This window comes from Eptesicus fuscus, chromosome 7, assembly GCF_027574615.1.
Source record: "Eptesicus fuscus isolate TK198812 chromosome 7, DD_ASM_mEF_20220401, whole genome shotgun sequence".
Taxonomy (NCBI): domain Eukaryota; kingdom Metazoa; phylum Chordata; class Mammalia; order Chiroptera; family Vespertilionidae; genus Eptesicus; species Eptesicus fuscus.
The window spans coordinates 103,491,250-103,517,920 of record NC_072479.1 but is presented as its reverse complement, the minus strand read 5'-3'; the positions used below and the strand labels follow the sequence as shown (position 1 = coordinate 103,517,920).

Below are 26,671 nucleotides of genomic sequence, written 5' to 3'. Positions count from 1 at the left end.
CAGGCGCCGGGACCGCGGGCGCTGGCCGAGGCGGGGCCGGGCTGCGACCCCGGGGTGGGCGGGTCTGATGGATGGAGGCGGCTGAGCGAGCTCCGCCCGATCCTCGAAGACCTGGGAAGACGTCTGGTCCGCAGGCCACGGTGCCCTCCTCCGTGGGAATGGCTGGACGCGGGAGACGAGGAACCGCCCTGTGAGGAGAGCTCCGCGGTTTGTACGGCACTTGGAGCGGCGCGGGCAGAGGCACCACCGCGCCCTGAGCTCACAGGTGAGCGTGTGGAGCAGCCGCCGCTCGCAGGTGGAGACGGGCGTCCCGCAGCGGTTTCTTGGCTCAGGGAGCCGCGGCGGAGCAGGACACAGACTCGCTCAGAGGGTTTTCAGGGTAACTGCCTTGAAGGAGCAGAAAGTTCCAAAACACAACCACCCTGTGACCTCATTATCTGAGCTCCTAGCTACCAGTTTAAAACAACACTTTTGCTGGATCTGCTTGCCCCTCCCCAACTACCAACAACCACAGCCCAGCAACCCAGATTACCACCACACGGCAGTTTAAATGATTATTATTATTTTTTTGAATGTTCCTTTGTGGTTTGGGCTGGATCAACTGTGAGGAGCCCTTGTAGGCAAAGTCAAAATGGGGAGGTAGTTGGGGGTGGGGGTGTGGGTGTGGGGGTGTGTTGATTAAATTCTGAAAATTCCAGCTGTGTTTTGGGCTTTCTAAGTAACAATTGTTTTGACGGCATTGGTGGTCAGTAATAATCTGTGTCCTTTCTATTGACAGGTCCACCTTCTGGCAAATTCTTGGAAGGATCATGAGAAGTGTAAGTAGAGATTTTGAAGTGTCAGTTAAAGGAACTGAAATTGTTTGTTTATAGGATACCATTTAATCTGGTGGTACCATTTCTGGATGTATGAAGTTCACTGGTAGGTGCCTTTCAAATGCCCACTTTTGAGGAGTATATTCGCTAATAAAACAGGCAGAGAGGGTGTGCGGACTGCCCGTCACCCCCAAAGCGGACAGAGAGAGAGAGAGGGAGGCTTTTCAGCCCCCAGGCCAGTGACGGAAGAGGGGCCCCGTGTTTCTAAGGGCTGTGTTGACTGCCAGCTGTGTGCTCACCTACCCTACAACCTCGTTTGTCCTCAAAACAAACCTGAAAGGCAGGAGGAATTCTTACCCTTTTCAGAACTGAGGAGACTGAAGCTTAGGCAAGTTCAGTACGGCCAGCCTTGTTGGTGCCGAAGAAAACTCACTCAACAACGCTTTCTACGTTGTTGATCCAGGTTCAGAGTCGACAAATACTGAATGAGCACCTGCCTGTGCCAGGTGCTTCTGAGTATCGTACTGAGTCCTCAGGACAACCCTCGATGCCTTTTGCGCATTTCAGCTGATCACATTGAAATCAGTTAGTGAGCCTTAAAAACGCAGCCCATGCAGCCCGGGAGATAAGCATTTGTAAATCCATTGTTATGCCCCTTCTAACGATGGTATGGTGTGGTATGGTGCCGTGGGGGTGCCAACAGCATGGATTCCGTTAATACACTCCTGGCATCCCAAAAGGAGTGGTGCGCCCAGCCGGTGTGGTTGAGCGTCAACCTAGGAACCAGGAGGTCACGGTTCAATTCCTGGTCAGGGCACAAGCCCAGGTTGCAGGTTTGATCCCCAGTACAAGGCGTGCAGGAGGCAGCCAATCAATGATTCTCTCTCATTATTGATGTTTCTTTCTCTCTCCCTCTCCCTTCCTCTCTGAAATATATATAGATATAGATATAGATATAGATATAGAGATATAGATATAGATATAGATATAGATATAGATATAGATATATAGGTATATATATATATAGATATATATATATATATAACATATTTTTTTTTAAATGGGCTTTGAATTCCATCACTGTGTGACCCTTACACAGCCATCTTCACAGCTCCTCCCCTATAAAATGGGGATACCGATACTTAGCTCAGAGGGTAGTTGTGAAAGTTAAATAAAATGATGCACATGCCCTAACCGGTTTGGCTCAGTGGATAGAGCGTCGGCCTGCAGACTGAAGGGTCCCAGGTTCGATTCCGGTCAAGGGCATGTACCTTGGTTGCGGGCACATCCCCAGTGGGGAGTGTGCAGGAGGCAGCTGATGGATGTTTCTCTCTCATCGATGTTTCTAACTCTCCATCCCTCTCCCTTCCTCTCTAAGAAATCAATAAAATGAAATAAATGATGCACACAAAGCACTTCACGTGGAATCTGGCCACACAGGAAGAGCTCAGGGAATGTTGTTACCTTTTTATCAGTTACTGGACGTTTCCACATTCATTCCATTGAACTCACTGCCCCCAGTTCCACCTGTTCCAGTCTGTCCTCCACTTTACCTGATCTGTGCTGCACACTGAAACGCCGAGACAGGCGTTGGGCGGACTCTCCAGAACTGTGTCCGGCAGAACCTGCGTGTAAAGTCCAAGTCTAGCTGATGCTACATCTAAGGCACATCCCAGACCTGTCCTCCTACCTGTCCCCCGCCACCCAGATGAAGCCATCCTTCTTGCCTGCAGTCCTCAGTAGTCTCCCTGCGTCCTCTGTGCCACCCAAACCTGCTCATAGTCATCCAGCTGGTCTCTAAAATGTGAGTCAAACCACGCCATCCTCCTCCTGAAAACATCCCCCTGGCCCCTCTGGCTCTTAAAATAAAACCGAATTCCCTGCCCTGATCTGTCAACTGCCAGCCTCGCCAACTTCATTCGGCATCATTCACTCCCTCATTGAATTCCAGCCCTACTGCCCCTACTGCCCTGCTTTCTGTCGCTGGCACATGTCAAGCTTATTCTTGCTGAGGGAATTTACATTTGTTTCCTTCTAGAATATTCTTTTCCTAGATATGCTCACGCCTGGCTCCTTCTTGCATTTAAGTCTTATTTTAACTGTTATCACCTCTGAAAGGCCTTTGGTGAGCATCCAATGTGAAGTAGTTCATGAAGTGCTCCATCACCCTTTCAAATTTCCTAATTGACCATCACTCCGTCACAAAGATGGCTGCACCCACAGCTGAGGCCAAGTTCCCATAAGGAGCCTTAACGAGCAATCAGCAGGGACCTGAGGCTACGCCCTCCCCCGCCCCCCCCCCCCCCCCCCCGTGGGGCTTGACAGGAGACCTCAGGCTGCACCCTCCGCCTGGCAGGGCTTGACCGGGGACCTCAAGGTGCGCTTCCCATCCTGGTGCTGGGCTAGGGGACCTCAGGGGGGACCTCAGGCCACGCCCCCCACTAGGTGGGGCTTGACAGAGGACCTCAGGCCACGCCCCCCACCCCAGCACAGGGCCAGGGGACCTGAGGCTGCGCATCCCTGCCTGGCAGGGCTTGATGGAGGATCTCAAGGCACACCCCTCACCCCAGTCTGGGCTGGGGGACCTGAGGCTACGCGCCCTGCCCGGCAGGGCTTGACAAGGGTGGGACTGGCCGGGTCTGGATCTAGCCCAATGGGGTGGGGAGGCCGGCCTGGTCTGGGTCTCAAGTGATTTTGAGGTGCATGTGGGTGGGCGAGGACTTGACTCTGGGTCCCGTGGTGAGCCCCAGACTCTGACAGGAGGAAGGTTTTCATATACATTTTACTAATTTTCTTTCATCTCTGACACTTCTATTATAGAGAAAGGGCAAATAGCAATATTAAATTATTTCCTCCAATTAATCCCCTTTTAATGTGCATGAATTTCATGCACCTGGTCACTAGTTTTACAGATAAGAAAACTGAGGTAGGTTAAGTAACTTGCCCAAGGCCACACAGCTAATAAGTGCAGAGCTGGGATTTGAACCTAGGCAGTCCAGCTCCAACATCCACATTCTTAATCAAGCAAAAGTAAGAATCCTATTTTTCCCACCCCAGTAACCCAGCACCTTGGACATAGCATGACAGTAAGCAGGCTCTCAATAAAAACTGTAGAAATGAAAGAGTGCAGTCACAATAGAAATAGACTCCATTGTAAACAAACTCTAGGAATTATCCTTGATTCTGCGCTCTCCCACTCACAAACCCATCTGCAAGTTCTGAGTGACAACTCCTTTACCACAAAATATATCCCAATATGCCCACTGTTCTGCATTCTCACTGCCACCATCCTGTCCAGGTCATAACCAGCTTTCTCCTCTACCACCATAGCAACCTCCCAACTGGCTACCTAAATCACTGGCCTGGGGTAACTTCCAACTGGTGATTAATATCTGCTGAAGCCAGCAATCAGGTGTGTTATTAGGGCAGAAATGTTGATTTGTGTTGAATGAAATTTGCTAGCTGACTTATACCCCGGCAATCTGTCCATTTATCTCCATTAGTGGTTTGAGTGGGGTCAGACTCAGGGCATATGTAAGCCCCCAGGTTGTGGTTCTCCAACTGTGTGTTGAGGTGCTCACAGTTGGAGAACTCACAGGGGTGCTGAGGGGAATTTTAAAATCTTAGGGGAACCCTAGGGTGTTTGTTTGTTAGGTTGCCATAACAAAATATCACAGCCAGGGGCTTAAACAGAAATTAATCTTCTCATAGTTCTGGAGGCTAGAAGTTCAAAATCAAAGTGTTGGCAGGTTATGTTTCTTCTGAGGCCTCTCTCTTCGGCTTACTGATGGCCACTGTGTCCTTCTGTGGTCTTTCCTCTGTGTGCATGCATACTTGTATCCTAATCTCCTCTTCCTATAAGGGCACTGGTCATATTGGATTAGGACCCACACATATGACCTCATTTACCTTGATTATTTCTTCAAAGGCCTATCTTCAGATACAGTCATAGTCATAGTGAGGTACTGCGCGTTAGGACTTCAACATGTGGATTTGAAGGGGGGACATAATTCAGCTTACAACACATGACATCTGTCTGAGGCCGTTTTTGCATTAGTTCGCACTACATTCCTTTTGATAATGTCATATCTATTCGAAGCTGAGGTTTTTGGACATGGTTGTGACAAAAAGCAAGTATTGTGTACAAATTAATATGGAACAAGAAATGATAATGGCAGTGTCCTATGTGATTCTGAGGTTCAAGAAGGTGTGCTGTGTCCCAAAGGCATTAAGTTCTTAGGACATAAATACTGTTTCTTTGGACTTATCTTCTTTTTTTAAAAAAATATTTTTATTGAATTCAGAGAGGAAGGGAGAGAGAGAGATAGCAACATCAATGATGAGAGAGAATCATTGATTGCCTGCCTCTTGCACGCCCCGTACTGGGGATCGAGCCCACAACCCGGGCATGTGCCCTCTACTGGTATCAAACCTGGGACCCCTTCAGTCCACAGGCTGATGCTCTAACCACTGAGCCAAACCAGCTGGACTTATCTTCTTAATGAACAGACTGTTAGTTATTTCTGTAGGCCTAGGAATATCATGAAACAGTTATTGAAACATCAAAGCCACTGTGAATGAATACTTGGGAACCTTTACTCCAATAAGTTAGTGGATCCCAGAGATCAGAAACACCAGGGGAAATTTTTAATTATACAGATTTTGTTTCAAGACCAACCCCAGACCTATTGAAAAAACATTTGGGAGTTGATCTTAGGAACCTGGGTCAGTTTTGGGATCCTCTGGTCTAGTCGAACCCCTTCATTGAGGCCTACAAAGGGATATTTCTTGCCAGAGGTCATATAGCAAGTTAGGGGCTGAGCTGGGACTAGAATCCAGATTCTAATGGAATCCATCAGATTTTTTTCCTCTTCATCAGTATTTTTGACACCCACATGTGCAAATGTTGTCATGACCATCTGTTACTTAAGCAGACATGGCCCTGACCTCAAAGATTGATAGTGATTACATGGACAAAATGCAATTGATGTACTGAATACATCTATGGCATTTTTAAAAATTATATCATACAAAATCTATATGAGGAAAACTAAAAAACTTTGATGAAAGATATCAAAGAATTAATTAAACAGATATTCCATGTTCATGGATAGGAAGACTCAATATTGTCAAGATGTTATTTCTTCCCAACTTGATCTATATAGATTCAATTCAATCCTAATCAAATTCTCTCAATAAAATCCATCCATTTAAGCCCTATCCAGTTTGGCTCAGTGGATAAAGCATCGGCCTGCAGCCTGGGTTTGATTCCAGTCAAGGGCACATGTCTGGGTTTTGGGCTTGATCCTCAGTAGGGGGCGTGCAGGAGGCAGCTGATCACTGATTCTCTCTCATCACTGATGTTTCTATCTCTCTCCCCCTCTTTCTTCCTGTCTGAAATTAAAAAATATATTTACAAAGAGAGATTGCCAGTTTGACAGATTGCCATTTGATTCTTGGTCAGGGCATATGCCTGCATTGCAGGCTCAACCCAGGGTGGGAGGCAGCCTATTGATGGTCCTCTTTCAGTGATGCTTCTCTCTCTCCCTCTCCTCCTTTCTAAAACCAATACAAATATTTTTTAAAAATTAAACAAAATTCAGTTCCCCAGTTTCACTGGGCATCTTTCAATTACTCAGTAGCCACATGTGGCCAGTGGCTCTGTATTGGACAGGGCATATCTAGAACTTTTCCACCATCACAGAGTGTCCTATCTAGAGTTCAGTGCAATAAGTGTATAAACACAGCACATGGCTTGGAGTTCAGCAAGTGGTGGCTGGGATTGGTGGCCTGGGGGTGGGGGGCGGGGGAGAGATTAGAGAAGAAGGGGCCTGTGGCCAGGACGTTTGTCTAAAAGACAGGATGTGTCTTTGTGAATCAACCCACCATCAGATTACAGCCCCCCGGAGGGTCCATGTGCTGTGTGAATGGAAAGATTCCTCATAGCCTCACTGAAGCTTGCAGGGGGCAGAGAAGGGACGTCACATGTGCTGGAGGGTGTGGTAGGGAAGGCTCCATGGAGAAGCTGAACCTTGAGCTGGGCCTTGCTTTAGTTCTTTAAGAAGGAAACCATCCAGACCTCTCCTTGCACCGGCTGTTCCTTTGTTGCTTCTTCTAACTTCAGATTTTTCCTGGAACTCATCAGCTGCAAGGGAAAATTTGGGCCAAAGTTCTGAACCCCCTTGGCTGCCCTTGTAGATTTTCTCTGCACTCCCACTGGCTAGGGAATGAAGAAGAAACAGGGTTGATGTAAAGAGCATCAGGGATCTCTAAAGGTGTTTGTGCAATGATTCTCCTGTTCCCATGGCAACTGCTTGACCAGGCCAACACTGTGATGGCTTATACAAGAATTTTCAGGCCCTAACCGGTGTGGCTCAGTGGATAGAGCGTCGGCCTGCGGACTGAAGGGTCCCAGGTTCAATTCGGATCAAGGGCTATGGAGAAACAGATGAATGAGAGAGTGACTCTTTAGGAGCTCACAATCTAGTGGAGACAGATTCAAATGCAGAAAGTTATTATGCAGTGTGATATATGCTTACAGAGTGAGGAATATAGATGTCAAGTGTTCTGAGAGCATTGAAAGGGAACATGGAACTAGGTCCTGAAGGATGAGTGGGGATTGTTTACCAGGAAACAATGGCCAAGGCATTGAAGACAAAGGGAACATGAGCGCAGGGAAGAGAAAACACATCCGAAGCATGTTTTAATGAGAGAGAGTGGATGCTTTATGGGTTGGAATTGTTGCAAGATGATGTTGGAAGAAGGTGATAATGGAGAAGTAAGCAAGACCGGATGTGAATGCCATGCTAATTTGGAATTTGGAATCTGACCTATATAGGTAAGCTATGTTCTAGAAAGTTCTTAATCAAGAGAATGACAAAGGTAATCTGGACGTGGTTAGGAGTATGCATTGGAGGGAGAAGGGCTGGAGATCAGGAGACCAGTTTGGAAGTTACCATAATAGACTAGGAAAGAGAATCTCTGAGGGCCTGGCCCAGCTCAGTGTGGGTGGACAGAAGGGGACATTTCATGAATGACTCAGAATAGGCAAGACTTGGACGGGGGAACTAATCTGAGGGAGGAATACGGAAGACTTCCTGGTTTCTTAGTTGTGCAGCTGAGCGTCAGTGGTCATTTATGGCCCATGCATGTTTAAGGAGTAGGTGATGGGCCTGGTACAGGGCACATGGAGTTGGAGGTGTCTACAGCACATTTGAGGTGGAGCTGTTGCCCTTACCTTTGGGAAAAGTGTGGGCCTGAAGCTTATGGGCCAGATCTGGGCCCAAGATAAGAGGTTATTATGTAAAACTTAGAAAGTGGAGGAGGTCAGCCAAGAGAGGAGCAGCAATCTAAAAAATACCAATACTTGAGGGATTGGCCAAAATTGTGATGTGGATTAGAAAAGGAGAAATAAAATATTTCTTTTTGCAGATGACATGATGGTCTATTTAGAAAATCCCACTAGACCTAATAAATGAGTTTAGTAAGGCTCCAGGATACAAGATAAACATACAAAAATCAATTCTATTTCTATATACTATTCATGAGTCTGAAAATTTAAGAACCTTAAAAATAGAAATATCCTTAACCAGTTTGGCTCAGTGGTTAGAGCGTCGGCCTGTGGACTCAAGGGTGCCAGGTTCGAATCTGGTCAAGGGCATGTACTTTGGTTGCGGGCACATCTCCAGTGGGGGGTGTGCAGGAGGCAGCTGATTGATGTTTCTCTCTCATCGATGTTTCTGACTCTCTCTTCCTCTCCTATCCTCTCTGTAAAAAAATCAATTTATATATATAAATTAGAATATATATAAATTTTATATATATACTAGAGGCCCGGTGCAACCAACCGAGGGGGGTTGTCCCTCAGCCCAGCCTGTACCCTCTCCAATCTGGGACCCCTCAAGGGATGTCCGACTGCCCGTTTAGGCCTGATCCCTGGGATCGGGCCTAAACGGGCAGTCGGACATCCCTCTCACAATCCAGGACTGCTGGCTCCCAACTGCTTGCCTGCCTGCCTTCCTGATTGCCCCTAACTGCTTCTGCCTGCCAGCCTGATCACCCCCTAACCACTCTGTTGCCAGCCTGTTTGCCCCCAACTTCCCTCCTCTGCTGGCCTGGTTACCCCTAACTGTCCTCTCCTGCAGGGTTGATCACCTCCAACTGCCCTCCCTTGCAGGCTGGGTGCCTCCCAACTGCCCTCTCCTGCTGGCCATCTTGTGGTGGCCATCTTGTGTCCACATGGGGGCAGGATCTTTGACCACATGGGGGCAGCTATATTGTGTGTTGCAGTGATGATCAATCTGCATAGTACTCTTTTATTAGATAGGATAGAGGCCTGGTACAGGGGTGGGGGCCAGCTGGTTTGCCCTGAAGGGTGTCCCTGATCAGGGTGGGGTTCCCTTGGGGTGTGGGGCGGCCTGAGCGAGGGGCCTGTGGTGGTTTGCAGGCCGGCCACGCTCCCTGGCAACGCAAGCGGAGGCCCTGGTATCTGGAATTTATTTTCCTTCTACAATTGAAACTTTGTAGCCTGGAGCAGAGCCAAGCCTGGGGCTCCCTCGGAGGCCCATAGCCATTTGTGTTGGGGTTATAATCGAAACTTTGTTTCCTTAAGCGGGTGGGCCCAGCCAGGGTGTGTGGAAAGCTTTGCTTCCCCTGTTGCCAGCGGCAACCCTGGCCTGCTCTCTCAAGCTCCATTCTGCCGCCATTTGTTTGAATTTGTTTACCTTCTATAATTGAAACTTTGTAGCTTGAGTGGAGGCTTAGGCCTGCAATGGCTGGCAGAAAGCTTGGCTTCCTCTGTTACCTAGGAAACCTTGTTCTCTGGGGCTGTAGCCATCTTGGTTTGGGTTAATTTGCATACTCGCTCTGATTGGATGGTGGGCGTGGCTTTGTGGGCGTGTCGGAGGTATGGTCAATTTGCATATTTGTCTATTATTAGATAGGATATATAAATGTCTTAAACATCCCCAGTGGGGAGTGTGCAGGAGGCATCTGATCGAAGTTTCTAACTCTCTATCGCTCTCCCTTCCTCTGTAAAAAATCAATAAAATATATTTTTAAAAAAAAGAAAGAAAAAGAAATTAGGTGTAAATGTAAGAAAACATGTCCAGGACTTGTATTCTAAAAACTACAAAATGCTGATGAAAGAAATCAAAGAAGATCTAAATAAACAGACATTGTATTCATGGATTGGAAGATTCAACATGGTAAAGATGTCAATTCTCCCTCAATTGACAAACAGGTTTATCACAATTCCTGTTAAAACTACAGCAAGATTTTTAAAAATATATATTTTTATTGATTTCAGAGAGGAAGGAAGAGAAAGATAGAAAATCAATTATGAGAGAGAATCATTGATCAGCTGCCTCCCAGCAAGGTTTTTTTGTAAATATATATAATGTTATTCTAAAATTTATATGTAAAGGTAAAAGAACTAGAAGAGCCCACACAATTCTGAACAAGATTAATGCAGGGGGAAGAACCACTCTATCTGATTTTAGACTTACAGCTACATTATTCAAGACTGTGGTTGTATTGGCAGAGGGATAGACCGACAGATCAATGGAACAGAATGGAGAACCCAGAAATAGTTCCACACAAATACAACCAAATGAGTTTTTACAGTGGTGGGGAAGCAATTCAATGGAGAAAGTATAATTTTTTTAAAATACATTTTTATTGATTTCAGAGAGGAAGGGAGAGGGTGAGAGAGAGAGAGAGAAACATCAATGGTGAGAGAATCATTGATCGGCCGCCTCCTGCAGGCCTCCTACTGGGGATGGAGCCCAGGACCCTTCAGTCCTCAGGCTGATGCTCTATCCACTGAGCCAAACCAGCTAGGGCCAAAAGCATGATTTATAAAAGAAAAAATGATAACGTTATTGGAGTTCATCAAATGTAAAACTTTACTCTGTAAGAACCCGGCTAAAAGGATGAAAAGACAAACCATAAACAGGCAGAAAATATTTGCAAACCACATATCTGACAGAGATTCATATCTGGAATCTATGTTTTATTTTCTAACTGTTAATTGCTGGTATATAGAAATGCAAGTGATCTTTGTAAATTTTTCTTGTATCCTGCAACCTTGTTAAATTCATTAATTAGTTTGAGTAGCTTTTTTATAGATCCTTAGGGTTTTTTACTTATATGATTATGACACCTTTTCTACTTCTTCCTTTTCTACAATTTTGTCTTTGATTTATTTTTCTTGGTTTATATTGCTGGCTAGAATATCCAACATATATGTTGAAAAGAATTGGTGAGAATGGAGATTCTTCCTTCCTTCCTAAGAGTAGAGACAAAGCATTTGCTCTTTATAGTACATACTAGAGGCCCGGTGCATGAATTCATGCATGGGTGGGGTCCCTTGTGGTGACCTGCGGGGATCAGGCCCCAGCTTGCACCCCAGGCTCACAGCCCCAGCTCATGCCCCCAGCCTCGCAACCCTGCAGCCCCACCTGGCACCCCACTGTGGGCTGGCACCTCCTTCTCACCATCCTGCCTGCCGGGTGCTCAGTTGGGGTGATTGGGCCCCTGCTCGCACCTGCCTTGGCCTGCTCACCTGCTCCACCATCTCACTGCAGTCCTGGGTCAGCAGCGCCTCCAGTGCCGCCCACTGCCGGCACAGCATCGCAGATGTCTGCCATGGTCCATGCCGCCCCCTGGTGGTCAGTTTACGTCATAGTGAGTGGTCAAACTCCCAGTTGAACAATTTGCATATTAGGCTTTTATTATATAGGAAGGATGGTGTTAACTGTGGGTTTTTTTGTAGATGCACATTTTTAGGCTATGAGGTTCACTTCTGTTCCTAATTTGTTGAGTTTTTATTATGAATAGGTGATCTGTTGAGATGATCATATTGTCTGTCTCCTTCGTTCTGTTAGTATGGCGGATTAGACTGATTTTTGAATATTAAGCAAACCTTGAATTCTTGGGATAAACCCAACTTGATCATGATACAGTATTTTTTTTTTTATATATATATTATTGATTTTTTACAGAGAGGAAGGGAGAGGGAATAGAGAGCTAGAAACATCGATGAGAGAGAAACATCGACCAGCTGCCTCCTGCACACCCCCTACTGGGGATGTGCCCGCAACCAATGTACATGCCCTTGACCGGAATCGAACCTGGGACCTTTCAGTCCGCAGGCCGACGCTCTATCCACTGAGCCAAACCGGCTTCGGCCAGTATTTTTTTTTAAATATATTGCTGGACTTAATTTGTTAATATTTTGCTTAGGATTATTTCATATTATGTTCATGAGGGCAATTGGTCTTTTTAAAAAATATATATTTTGTTGATTTTTTACGGAGAGTAAGGGAGAGGGATAGAGAGCTAGAAACATCGATGAGACCATCAGCTGCCTCCTGCACACTCCCTACTGGGGATGTGCCCGCAACCAAGGTACATGCCCTTGACCGGAATTGAACCTGGGAACCTGCAGACCGCAGGCCAATGCTCTATCCACTGAGCCAAACCGGTTAGGGTGGGCAATTGTTCTTTAATTTTCTTATAATTAAAAAAAAATTTTGGCATCAGGGTAGTGTTAATTTCATAAAATTAGAAGTGTTCCTGCTATTTTCTGAAAGAATTTGTATATGATTTATATTATTTCTTCCTTATATGTTTGATAGAATTCATCATTGACATAACCTTGGCTGTCCTGGAATTTTGTTTGTGGGAAGGTTTTAATTATAAATCCAATTTCTTAAATAGATTAGGAGCTATTCAGATTTTCCTTAGCCCCAAACCTTTCATTTAGTCTGTATTTTAAATTTGCTTGGAAGAGTAACAGGACCCGTGTCATATGTATTAGTTAATTTGCAGCCATCACTAGGGCTTCTCTCCAGTACGGAAGATGACTTTGACTTTCTGATAAGCCTCTTACTGACTGTGAGATCTTGAGCACGTTGTTTCATCTTAGCTGTAGTTTTCTCATTTGTCCGTTGGGGCTGTTGGGGGATTTAGTAACTAAGTCAGTGAGAGCACCTGGAATACTGCCAGCCCCCAGTGGGTCCCTTCCTAGGTTGATAGGTTAGAAACAGCACAATTTGTGGCTTTGAGCTCGTCCCAGCTCTTCTTTTTTTTCTTTCTTTTTTAAATAAATCTTTATTGTTCAGCCCTAGCTGGTTTGGCTCTGTGGATAGAGCATCAGCCTGCGGACTGAAGGTCCTGGGTTCGATTCCAGTCAAGGGCATATGCCTGGATTGCAGCTTGATCCCCAGTAGGGGGTCTGCAGAAGGCAGCCGATCAATGATTCTCTCTCATCATTGATGTTTCTATCTCTCTCTCCCTCTCCCTTCCTCTCTGAAATCAATAAAAATATATGTAAAAAAAAAAATAATAAAAAAATAAATCTTTATTGTTCAGATTATTACAAGTGTTCCTCTTTTTTTCCCCCCATAGCTTCCCTCCCCCTGATTCCCCACCCCACCCCATGCCCTTACCCCCCGCTACTGTCTTCATCCATAGGTGTAAGATTTTTGTCCAATCTCTTCCTGTACCCCTCATTCCCCCTGAGAATTGTCAGTCCACTCCCTTTCTATGTCCCTGATTCTATTATATTCACCAGTTTATTCTGTTCATCAGATTTTTTATTCACTTGATTTTTAGATTCACTTGTTGGTAGGTATGTATTTGTTGTCATTTTGTTGTTCATAATTTTTATCTTTACCTTTTTCTTCTTCTTCCTCTTCTTAAAGAATACCCTTCAGCATTTCATATAATTCTGGTTTGGTGGTGATGAACTCCTTTAGCTTTTTCTTGTCTGTGAAGCTCTTTATCTGACCTTCAATTCTGAATGATAGCTTTGCTGGGTAGAGTAATCTTGGTTGTAGGTTCTTGCTGTTCATCACTTTGAATATTTCTTGCCACTCCCTTCTGGCCTGCATAGTTTCTGTTGAGAAATCAGCTGACAGTCGTATGGGTGCTCCCTTGTAGGTAACTAACTGTTTTTCTCTTGCTGCTTTCAAGATTCTCTCTTTGTCTTTTGCCCTTGGCATTTTAATTATGATGTGTCTTGGTGTGGTCCTCTTTGGATTCCTCTTGTTTGGGGTTCTGTGCGCTTCCTGGACTTGTAAGTCTATTTCTTTCACCAGGTGGGGGAAGTTTTCTGTTATTATTTCTTCTAATAGGTTTTCAATATTTTGCTCTCTCTCTTCTTCTGGCACCCCAATAATTCGGATGTTGGTACGCTTAAAGTTGTCCCAGAGGCTCCTTACACTATCTTCATATTTTTGGATTCTTTTTTTTTTTTTTTTTTCTGGTTGGGTGTTTTTTGTTTCCTCATATTTCAGACCTTTGGTTTGATTCTTGGGGTCCTTTGATCTACAGTTGAATTTCTGTATATTCTTTATTTCAAACAGTGTATGCTTAATTTCTGACTGGTCCTTTTCCATTTTTTTGGCATTCTCATTAAGGTCCTTGAAGGTCTCACTAAGCTCCTTGGAGGTCTCATCAAGTTTCTCGGTGGTTTTTAGAAGATTCTTGAGTAACCTTATAAATGTGGTTTTGAAGTCTATGTCCAGTAGTTTGCTTTCCTCCATTTCTTTCATTCGTGACATGTTTCTTTGTCTCCGCATTTTGCTACTTCCCTGTGTTGATGGAGTGGAAGAACTGCTGTGCTGGAGACATGCTTATAGGGCAGGACTTGCTTCAGTGGGGCTTTGGTGCTCACTGAGTCTGCCTCTTGAATGTGTCACTTATGGATGTGAGTAGTTGAAATCTGGTGTCATCTCACACTGAGCACTAGATACACTAGCTTCTGGATCTCCAATGCGGTGCAGGTCAGCTACTGTCTGAGGCCACCCAGCAGGAGCTACAGTGAGAACTACAGTTTTCTCCTCTTTGCTTGGGGTTTGGAGGTTTTGGAGCTGTCTGACCAGAGCTGCAGTTTGTTAGGTTAAGCTGCGATAGGGCAGGCCATTTACATGCAAAAGCCGCTGCGTGGAGCTTGGGTTTGTAGATTGTGCGGGGCGGGGTCTCAGGGAGGCACTAGGCTAGGGTGTGGCAAACAGCGATGGCTGCCAGCCAGCCGTCTCTGCGTCTCCGCGTTTCCAAGTCCCCGTGTGCAGTAAACAATGATTGCTGGGCGCACCTCTGCAAGAAAATCACCCTCACTTTCCGACCTGATGGCCGACAGTCCAGCTTCTCCCCGTGGGAGTTTGGGTCCCCAGCGTCTCCCCAGAAACTGGAGTTCAGAGTAATCGGGAGCTTGTCTCCCTTCGGGTTGAAGAAAGTAGCGCACCCAGACACCTGCCGCCAGCCCAATTCGCGCGCCTCTGTACCTCAGCTTTTCAGCACTTGTGCATGTCTCAATGCTCTTTTCTCTTTCCTTCTAGTTGTAGAACTTCCACTCAGCCAGCTTTCCCGTGGTTCTGGGTGATAGATGTTTTGTCTTTTAGTTGTAGTTTTGAAATTGTTGTGTGAGGCAGCAGTTTAGGTTTTTACCTATGCCGCCATCTTGGTTCTCTCTCGTCCCAGCTTTTCATTGTAGTAATTTTCAAATACACATTAGTATTGAAATTATGTTCTTGTATTCCTGACTCTAGAATAATCTATTTTGCCCCTCCTTAGCACCAGGGCTAGGACAGCTTTATTTCCTCCTTCCCATTGAATTAACGTTTCTTCTCTCACTTCGTGCAATATTGCAGTGAAATGTGGTCTCATGCTCCAACCTACATGTCTTTAGTCAGAGGCTAGAGCTATAAAAGCTGGAAATTTACTGCTTGGAATTCAAAATATTTCCCTTTTGGGGATTCAGATCCTGGGTCCCTAGTAACAGGAAGCAAAGTGGGGAGATGTCTTTCTGTCACAGGCATTCACCATCATCTACAATCTGGCCTCAGCCAAGTGGTTCTGAAGTGCTTTCCTCACCAGGATCTAATTCTGCACTCTTCTGGGTGCAGTTCCTCACTCCTCTCCAAGATCCATTTAAATACTAGCCTTTCCAGAAACGTTCCCAATTCCCATCAGCCAGGTGCCCCCGTCCCATTCTCTGAACCTTGTTCCTGCTTACACCCGTGAACATTCTCTATTTCATCTTATTCCAGCATCATTCTCTTTTCTAGATCTCAACCTGGCTTGCTTGAGGGCAGGGCTACATCTTGTCCATGTGTACTCTGTCTGGCCTGGAAGATTGTAGCTTCAGGTCCATCTGCTGGACCACTGACCTGAGCAGGTGTGTGCTTGAGACATTTTCTGGGGAGGGCTCTAAAAATACTGACAAGTTAACCTCACATTAACCCTTTTAGTGCCACGGGCCGATCTATCGGCCCATGGGGTATGTGCGAAGAATGCCACGGGCCGATCTATCGGCCGGGTGTTTTTACGCTCACGCCTTTTCTTTTCTGTGCATCCTATAGGTTTTGTAGACATATTTTTAGTACCTGTCATGCTTCCTAATCATTATTGACTAATTTTCATTGTGAAAATTAAATATATGTTCTTTTTTTGGCTAGAAGAACATAAGGTATTTTCTGCTTTGTAGCGTACCTGCTTTTACTGCGTAGCGGATGCCATATCTACATAAGTTGACCTTGTATCATCCGTCTTTGTATTGCTATCAAGCTCGTTCCTCTTTTCATAAACACTTCCGATGACCGCCCCTCTGAGAAAAGCCCTATGTCTCGTTTGGATTTTACTATTGGTATTGTTGAAGATCGTGGGAATGAATGGCTCCTAGAGAAAAATAACAAATGTGGGAAATCAGAGGAACATCTGAGACAAGACAGGAAGCCGTTAAAAACGTTACCTGGAAAAAAGGAGAAGGACTGTTGTGTGTGCAGCAAAAGGTGTGAAACGGGGAGAGGGCAGCGAAGAAGCAGCTGCGCAGTGTGGGGTGGATGTGAACACGGTCTTCCTGGTGCGTGCTGTCCTGGACAGAAGTGCGCGTGTTCAATTGTGTGGGGGACATTTTAGTAAATTCAATGTTACTATTTAAAAAATAATGGCAAAGCATAAAAATTGTTGGTGAGCTAATAAATAGTAGTAGAAACTAATGCTAAATTAATACTGTCAAAAAATACTAAAGAACAAATTTTCTAATCTGAATGTAAAAGTTTAAATTTTTTAATAATAAATTTTAAAATTTATTTTTTTCATAAATTTATAGAAGAGATAACAACATAAATGAACTTTTTTATCATACCTGAAAGTATTAAGAGTGTATGTAAAAAAAACTAGCTTCAACAAATAAGTATTAAGCTTAATATAAATTTCTTAGTACAAACGTGCAAATTCGTCAAAAAAGCCGTGGCATTTTTCACGTATACCAGGCCTAAGAGGCTGGCACTAAAAGGGTTAAGATACTAGTTATTTTTTATGAGACAATATAAAATAGGAATAAAAAGGAGTTTGAATAACAATGTCAAAGCAGCTTACTAACGGTATTCTAATTTTTCAAACTTGTTCATAGCCAATGTAATATGAAGTTGGAGGATCAGTTATCTCTCATTTTTTATTTATTTTTAAAAATATATTTTGCCCTAACCGGTTTGGCTCAGTGGATAGAGCCTTGGCCTGTGAACTGAAAAGTCCCAGGTTTGGAGGCAGCAATGAATGATTCTCAATCAACATGGATGTTTCTCTCTCTCTTTCTCCCTCTTCCTTACTCTCTGAAATTAAAAAAAAAAAAAATCGATTTCAGAGAGGAAGGGAGAAATGATGAGAATCATCAATCGGCTGCCTCTTGCACGCCTCACACTGGGGATCGAACCCACAACCCGGGCATGTGCCCTCATGGGAAACTGAACCATACCTCCTGGTTCATAAGTTGATGATCAACCACTGAGCCACACCAGTGGGGCAAATTTTTTTTTTTAATTAAAAAATTTTTTAAAATTGATTTCAGAGGAAGTGGGGAGAGAGATAGAAACATTAATAATGAGAATCACCAATTGGCCGCCTCCTGCACGCACCCCCAGTGGGGATGAGTTCACAACCTGGGCATGTGCCCTTGACCAGGAATCGAACTTGGGACCCTTCAGTCCACAGGCCGATGCTCTATTCCAGTGGTCGGCAAACTCATTAGTTAACAGAGCCAAATATCAACAGTACAACGATTGAAATTTCTTTCTTTCTTTTTTTTAAATATATTTCTTTATTGATTTCAGAGAGGAAGGGAGACAGAGATAGAACCATCAATGATGAGAATCATTGATCGGCTGCCTTCTGCACGTCCCCTACTGGGGATCGCGCCCGCAACCCAGGCATGTGCCCGTGGCCGGAATCGAACCTGGGACCCTTCAGTCCGCAGGCTGACGCTGTATCCACTGAGCCAAGCCGGCCAGGGCTGAAATTTCTTTTGAGAGCCAAATTTTTTAAACTTAAACTATATAGGTAGGTACATTGTTATTAACTTAATTAGGGTACTCCTAAGTTGGCCTTTGCTAAAAACTCAAGGGGCCAAAGAGCCACATGTGGCTCGCGAGCCGCGGATTGCCGACCACTGCTCTATCCAGAGAGCCAAATCGGCTAGGGCTTTTAAAAAAATTCTTACCTTAGGATATTTTTTTCCATTGGTTTTTAGAGTGGAAGGGAGAGACATGGAAGTAAGAGACATGATTGGCTGCCTCCCACACAAGCCTCTATTAGGACTGAGAACCTGCAACTAAGGTACATGCCCTTGACCAGGAATCGAACCCGCGACCTTTTGGTCTGTGGGCCAACACTAACCACTGAGCAAACCAGCCAGCACCTCAGTTCTTTTTAATACCTGGCAAGTACTGGTCTCTCTGTTATAATTAGCTCTCTCTTTCTTAGCCTTCCAGTCTTATTCCCACCCATTTTCTTTTCCTACTAGACCCCATCTCCTCCCCACCCCTTGTCTTCTTGGTTGGCAGTTGGCAACCACAGTGTGACAGAAGAGGGATGTATTGTAGCCCTTTAAGTACTCCTTTTCCAAGAAACTACTGTGACTTAGTTGCTCGTTTTCATCCCTGTAAGGTAAGGTTGATTGGAAGACCATGAATCATCCATAGGGGATCATAGAGCATGTTAAATGCTAAATAATATAAACTCAAATAGATAAAATAGACATTTGGCTGGTACTTGCAGTGTTTTTCCCTGAATGTTTGACAAATTTACCCAAGTCCGTTTTTAAGTTCACTTGAATATCCAGAGAGGCTAGGCTGTAAGTTAGTGGTTTTGCTTTTTCCTCTGAACCCTATGCATCAGGGACTTAAAACTGATGTCTTCTAAGACAAAGTTGTGTCGGAAAAAAGTGAAACAAAGTTAGCTGTCTGTCTCACACAGTTTATTTAACAATAGGTAATAAGAAATCAAATTTAACAGTCTATACAGTGATCCAAAGTTCATATTTATAAGTAATCAATTTTAATTGCATGATTTACAACAGTTGAGGGTTTTTGCTTTCTATTTTCAAGTTTTACAGAAAGTGTGTGTGTCAGGGGGCAGGGTCAGGAGGAAGAAAGCAAGCAGAGAAACCCCAGGGACATTTGCAGGTTAAATCATCCCAATGGAAGTGTTTCTTACCCTCTTTTTAATTTTTTTTTCTGTTAGATGTAAAAATAACAAAAAAAATCTTCCGAGAAACAGAACCACAGTATATAATACATCAATTTGGCAGCTGCCCCTGTATATTTTGAAAAAGTCATTTTTCTCTCTACATGTACAAATTATTTTAATACTTGAAGTTTTTACGCTCAGACTTAAGGAATAGAAAATTTTCTGGAGCACAAAAGTTGACTTGAGGGGAAGGAAAGGATTTTTTTTGTTTTGTTTTACATTTTAAAAAGAATGAACATCTTTGCACCCAGAGAAAAAAATTGGTAATTTAATATATATTTATATATATTTATATATATATATATATATATATAGAATGTAATTTTAAAGTAACATTAACCCCTTTTGTCCTCTGGTTTTAGAAATGTTCTTTTTTAACTCTTCCATAAAGTGAGGAAAATAGGGAAAAATGTCAACCATCTGCACCAGTAAATAATAACTATTAATATTACATATTTTCATTAATTTAAAAAAAATAATAAAACCTATTGGAGGTGCAAGGCAGGAGCACGTGGGTGGCTTCACAGGCCTTAGCGTCCTCCCAGTGCACACTTGAACCACACACACGAAGGGGAAAAGGCTGGTGGTAACCAGCACTAACAAAAATATATTCTTTGTGTTCTATCATCCCTCAGGTTCATCTTGCATGTTTGCTTTAAACCACAAACAGCTACTGCACAGTTCGTATGTGTTCCAAGGAAAATTGTCTTTTAGGCTAAGAAAGTTTCAAAAAAATTGTTTTCAGTACAAAACAGTCTTGTTAAGAGAAAATAATTTTTTTGCTCCCAAAATACTACAAGGTGTCTCTAGTGTATGTCTAGTGTACTCTGTGAGAGGTTTGAATTCAAGTCTGAGTTATCGGTGCTGAGTCCCAGGTCCGTGGCGCTTGCACCATGGAGGTTTGCCATGCCTGGATTGCCAGTGAGCTGAGAAAGCATTGAATTCTGGTCCGGGCTGGCAAAGTGCCCTTGTTCCATGGGGTTGGCCTGGGCAGCTATCAGTCCCGGATGTGGAGAACTGGTTTGTGGGGAAACGTGGTGTGGAGAAGGCTGAGGCTGCATCCTCGGGGAAGGGCTGGAGTGGGGGGGCTGAGACTGCGGCCGTGGAGAAGGGACAGGCTGGGGAGAACGCACTTGATTGGAGAGAGAAGGAGGGAGCTGCTGGCCTTGTAGGTGCGGGGACTGAGCCTGGTTTGGGAGCATATGCTGCTGGGGGCTCATGGGGTTGGGCTGAGCAGGGGACCCCATCTGTTGCTGAAGGAGTCGCTGCTGGTAGGCCTGCAGACTGGCTCCGGCCTCTGCTCCCAAGGCCTGGGGGAGCTGGCCCATCTGTCCCATGTTTCCTTGTTGCATCTGTTGCATGTGATGCTGCATCCTTTGCTGCTGCTGCTGCTGCTGCTGCTGCTGCGGGGGGTAGCCAACTCCTTGGGGTTGCTGGAACTGGCTGTGGTTGGCCATCCCAGGGCCAATTCCGGGCCCCGCTCCCTGCTGCTGCATCATCTGCTGCCGCCTCAGGATGTCTCGGAACTGTGCAGGCATGGTGTTGTGGTTCATGTTCATCTGCTGGGCCTGGGGACTCATCCCTCCCATGGGTGGCTGCATTTGCTGCTGCGGTTGCTGCGGGGGCAGGCCGGCCCTCTGGACACCCGCCTGCATGGGATTCATGTTCTGCATGGCTGGATTGGAGTGGACCCCCTGCTGAACAGGCATGGCAGGGGGCTGCAGCCCTGGCTGGCCCTGGGGCATGCCAGGCTGCCCAGGGAGGTTTTGTGGATTAGAGTTGGCGTACTTGGCAGCCCGCTGCTTGATGAACGCAGCCAACAGCTGGGGGTTGGCGTGAAGGATACTAAGCACCTGTTGCTGCTGGAGGGGAGAGCTGGGAGACCTGAGAGTCCGCAAAAGGTTTTGTAAGGCTTGTTGAGACACAGTGCCTGGTTTGAGAGGGCTCACACCGACCTGGCCCAATCCTGGTTGGGGAGCCATGTTCAAGGGCTGACCATGTTGGGCCACTGACATCATGGCAGGCCTTGGCATCCCGGACTGTAGTTGTTGGGGCTGAGGCAATCCTCCTTGGGCCCACGGTGGCTGTTGCTGCATCCCAGGGGGCCCCATCCCTGGCTCCAAATGTCCACTGGGGCCTCTGGCCATGGGAGGTGGGTTCATGCCCATGGGGGCCATGGGCGCCATCTGGGGCATCTGGTGCTGGATTGGCCTTTGGAAGATCTGCACGTGGGCCATCTGGCGCTGCGTCTCCGCTGCCCTCTGAATCTGCATTGCCACTTCCACTGCTGCAGGCGGGGGCCCCGGGAGGGGTGGCTGAGTCGTCTGAGGGGGGGTTGGAGGGGTCACCTGGCCGGGTGCTTTACCTTGGGACACAGGGCCAGCAGCTTGAGTCCTGGGCAGGTAGGGCGGCATGCTGTTGGGAGGGGTGGGCTGAGGCTGAGAAGGGGGCTGGGGTTGGGGCGTCTGTGGGGTGGTGGGCTGTTGGCTGGTCGGCGTGGTGGGAGTGGCAGGAGTCGGGGAGGGCAGGCCCTGTTGCTGTCCCACCACACCAGTCCGCTGCATGCTGGCCATCCTCCTGCGGAGCATCTGGGCCTGCTGGAGCCGGTGCTGCAGCTGCTGCTGCCGGAGCTTCTGCTTGATGTTGAGGCAGAAGGGCACGGGGCACTTGTTCTCCTGGCAGTGCTTGGCGTGGTAGCAGCAGAGGGCGATGAGCTGCTTGCAGATGGGGCACCCTCCGTTGGTTTTCCGCTTGCAGCCCTTGGTGTGCTGCACAACCCGCTTCATCTTCTGGCAGGAGGGCAGGGAACAGTTGGCATTCCGGCACTGGCAGGCGTGGACCAGAGACTGGATGCAGCGCTGGATGCTCAGGCGGCGAGAGTCTCCTGGGCTCTGGGTGGCCGCGGCCTGCTGGTTGTTGCTCTCATCATCTAAGCCGAGACCTAGTTTCTCCATCTTGTGGTCATGGTTTTTAGTGTTATAGCAGGTGATACACAAATCGTAATCCTAGGGCGGGGGAAACACAGGTGTAAGGTCAACTGTCCAAGACTGAAGTCATTCAAAAGCATCTATATGCACAAAAGCCTAAGCGACCATCCAACCAGTAGCCATGATGCACACTGACCACCAGGAGGCAGATGCTCAATGCAGGAGTTGCTGAGCTGCGGTGACCTGGCAGCTGTGGTTCTTGGGTGACAAACCCAGAACCAGAGAGGAGGGAGCCCGATTCCAGGGTGTGTCACCCAAGAACCACCCTCTCACAATCCGGGATCCCTCTGGGGGATGTTGGAGAACCGGTTCAGGCCTGATCCCCACTGGCCCGAGGGACCCCACTGGTGCATGAATCTGTGCACTGGGCCTTTAAGTTTTACATATTCTGCTCGAGCTCAAAAGCCCCTTTAGTTCTACCACTCAAATACGAAGGCCAGGCCCCCGGAACCCACCTCGCAGACCGTGCAGTGCCAGCGCGTCTCCACATGGTGCTTGCACTCGTTGCAGGTGTAGACAAAGCGGTCCTGGCTCTGGGTGTGCAGCTCCACCAGCATGCACATGGTGGACCACTGCGCTCTTCGGAGGGATGAGAACTCCAGGTGCTTGTCCCTTGCGAGGGTGAGAAAGGCGTCCCGCCCATCCATCAGGTCGCAAGGGATGAGGGGGTCAGGATCAATGATGGGAGGCAGGGAGTTGGCGGCAGGGCCAGCGATGAGACGGATGACAAAGAAAACCTGCAAAACAGATGATCTCATTCTGCCTCTGGAACTAGAGCACCACACTGAGCGGGGTCAGTACCAGTGGACAGGTGAGTCAGACTGGACCCTGTGAGGCCGATGAACACCGAGTCAGTGATACTGTCCCCCTCCTGCTTCACATGTCTCTGGTCTTTCTCTGAGACTGTCTACAATGGGCCTAAAATCTACACCTGATCTTTTCTACCCCATTCAATAATTTTTTTTTTAAAAAAAATATATTTTATTGATTTTTCACAGAGAGGAAGGGAGAGGGATAGAGAGCTAGAAACATCGATGAGAGAGAGACATTGACCAGCTGCCTCCTTGCACACCCCACACCGGGGGATGTGCCCGCAACCAATGTACATGCCCTTGACCAGAATCGAACCTGGGACCTTCCAAGTCCGCAGACCGACGCTCTATCCACTGAGCCAAACCGGTTTCGGCTCAATAATTTCTTTAAAATAAGAATAAACAGGTCGCCGAAACCGGTTTGGCTCAGTGGATAGAGCGTCGGCCTTCGGACTCAAGGGTCCCGGGTTCGATTCCGGTCAAGGGCATGTGCCTTGGTTGCGGGCATATCCCCAGTGGGGGTGTGCAGGAGGCAGCTGATCGATGTTTCTCTCTCATCGATGTTTCTGACTCTCTGTCTCTCTCCCTTCCTCTCTGTAAAAAAATCAATAAAATATATTTAAAAAAAAAAAAAAAGAATAAACAGGTCAGGTACAGTACATGTACAGTGGACATTTCACCTCAGAGAAGTCTACTTTTAAGATGCAACCCATGGTTTAATCTGAATCTAATCACGAGAAAGAAAAAAAAAATCAAGACAAATTTTACAAAACAATTGGCCTGCGCCTTCAACAAAATGCCCATATCATGAAAGAAGTAAGGCTGGGAGCTAAGGCATGGCAGCTCAACATACTCCTTAACTGGGTCATACAAGGACCAGGCATTAGATAGTGACACTGAGTACGAAGCCATCGCTTGGCCAGGCAGAGGTGGTGGTCTTTTTTAGAAGGTACTCGCTGAAACAGATAAAGGAAATGCAGCAAAATGGTAGCCATTGGTGCCTCTCAGTGACGGGTGTGGGAGAAGGTCCTTTATGAAGTTTGAAACAAAAATGGTGGGGGTAGGAAAGATAAACAAAGCAAAATCTTATTCCTTGCTGTAGTAGCAGCAAATGTTTTTGCTCATGGAAGTTTGAAAGCACACAACACCCATTAATTCTCATTACCATTAGTGGAAAGGCTGCACTAAGAAGCTGGTATATATAAGTTTGAAGTTAATTAGTACATAAACTATAAGCTCTTATTAACCTAATAAAATGTAAAATGGTACCTTTCCTGAGACCAGGATGCTGTGAGCAGGTGCTGTACTGCCCTCTGAACTGTGCCAGTTTTCCAGAGACTAAAACCTGTGCAAACTAGCAGTGAGCCTCACAATAAGCTTGGAAAGCCATGTTAGCATGAAACAAATCATTTAAGATAAGATACACAGAAGAGAGCACACATGGAGTAGAGGCAAATACCAAACAAATGCCAGAAGTTAAAAGCATAAAGGGAGGACTGTGATGGGGGTTAAGATTGTGGCTCAAAGGAAGCACTCATAAAGCAAGAAAGCGTTTGAAAATGTGACACAGAGGAAAACACTCTAACAAGTGGGGAATGCCTAACCCATTCAAAATAGAGGTGAACAAAAACCAGCTGGTGACTCCCTAGGAAATCTGCTCCATGGCCAACCCTCTAATAACAACCATGATTGAGTCCATTGTATGCCACTCTAGCTAAGACAGTACTGGAATTTAACCTGAATCGACAACCTTAGATTTTCATTCCTAACAAGTGACTACTACTACCTACATCTTAAATAGTGGGTATGTGCTATGACTTTCGTTCAATCTAAGTCAAACCTATTACAACAGGACCTTTCCCAATTGCTCTGTTATGTTAGAATTTTGTGACACTACATATTGCTCTAAATAGCTAATTATCATCTCAGAAAGGCACCCATTAGAACTAAGAAACTCTTCCGTTTCACTAGCATGGCTGAGGCAATGGTATTAGTCCTCTATCATTGTAGGCTAGCCTGCTGACCTTACTTCTTTAGGCTTCAACAAAGAAGGCATGGGGGGGTCCAGCTGGTGTGATTCAGTGGTTGAGCATTGACCTATGAATCAGAAGGGCACAGTTTGACTCCCAGTCAGGGCATATGCTCGGGTTGCAGGCTTGATCCCCAGTAGAGGGCATGCAGGAGGCAGCCAATCAGTGGTTCTCTCTCATTATTGATGTCTCTCTCTCTTTCTTCCTCTCTTGAAATCAATAAAAGAAAACACACACATATACAGTGAGTGGCCAGATTATGATCTCTGAATGCATAATAATCTGGCCACTCAGAGTGCGTGCATGTGCGTTAGAGGCCCGGTGCATGAATTCGTGCATGGGTGGAATCCGGCCAGCCTGGCCAGGGGGAGGGGACATGACATGGATGGTTGGCCGGCCTGCCTGCTGGTCAAACTCCTGGTCAAGGGGACAATTTGCATATTAGCCTTTTATTATATAGGATGTACACTGAGTGGCCAGATTATATGATCTCTGAATGCATAATCTGGCCACTCAGTGTATATTTAAAGGCACTGGGGGTAGAGTAGTGGTGTATGGGAAAAGATACTTTCAAAAGCTGTATAGGTCAATACCATTACAATAAGTAACTCTAAAACTCCAGCCTTCAGTTCCCTCTCCACGTAATTAGCCACTTCCTATAAGAACTTGATTATGATGTCTGAACAGAACTGAATTGAGATATTAAAAATCAGATATGAGTTACCCTTCTCCTCTCACCAGTGATGATGTTGAAAGGAAAAAGAACCCCAGCACACCCTACAAGTAGGTAATTTAAATGATGAAATAATTCAAAGTTTTAACTTCTCTGAGAAGAGGTTACAAGTGTATTTATGAAAGTTTAACTTTTCACCTCCCAATTCACTTTCAGGAAGGTCAACATTCTGATTCCTTTGTTTGGCCAAAGGCCCATTACAGACAAACTGGAACAGCCAGTGGCGTTCTAAGGAACCTGATTTAAGACAATCTCCTGAACAACGGTGAGCCAACAAGATAGACTGTGCTTTCAAAGTCCATTGTCATGTGCCACCTCACAACTGGGATATATTCTAAGAAATGCATCATTATGCGAAAGTCATGGTGCTTACACAAACCTAGATGTACATGCTATACTTTTATACGCCTGGCAGCACTGTAGGTTTATTTACACCAGCATCACCATAAACCTGAGTAATGTTGTGCTATGACATTACAACAGCTGTCATGTTGCTAGGTGACAGGCATTTTCCAGCTTCATTATCTTATGGGACCACCACTGTAGATGCAGTCCACCACTGGCCAAAGGTCACTAGGCAGCACATGACCGTGTAAGACACAATCCAACACCATCTAGATGTACGACAGCTGCAAATCAAAGCAACCTTATTTTCCTGTTCTTATCACGCAGCCTAGCCATCCTCTTCTTCCTTCCTTCTCATTCAAACGACTTCTTCGTTCTGAATTTCCAATCTGGGGCTCACATCGTCCATGCCAACCAC

At 45.8% G+C, this 26,671-nt stretch overlaps 1 protein-coding gene and 1 long non-coding RNA gene across 5 annotated transcripts in view; one reads left to right on the top strand and one right to left on the bottom strand.

Annotated features, from left to right (window-relative positions):
- Positions 1 to 26,168, top strand: LOC114232641 (uncharacterized). The gene is made up of 3 exons (XR_003618721.2): positions 1 to 265; positions 779 to 818; positions 26,065 to 26,168. It is a non-coding gene; the product is annotated as an uncharacterized LOC114232641 (long non-coding RNA).
- EP300 (E1A binding protein p300) overlaps positions 19,060 to 26,671 on the bottom strand; it is a 68,620-nt gene continuing 61,008 nt past the window's right edge. For all 4 annotated transcript variants that reach the window (XM_008144581.3, XM_054719562.1, XM_054719564.1 and 1 more), the window contains 2 exons: positions 22,789 to 23,070; positions 19,060 to 22,351 (listed from right to left, as the gene is read on the bottom strand). In XM_008144581.3, coding sequence (XP_008142803.2) covers positions 20,153 to 22,351; positions 22,789 to 23,070 — 2,481 coding nt within the window. In that variant the 3' untranslated portion in view covers positions 19,060 to 20,152. The remainder of the gene's footprint in view (positions 22,352 to 22,788; positions 23,071 to 26,671) is intronic.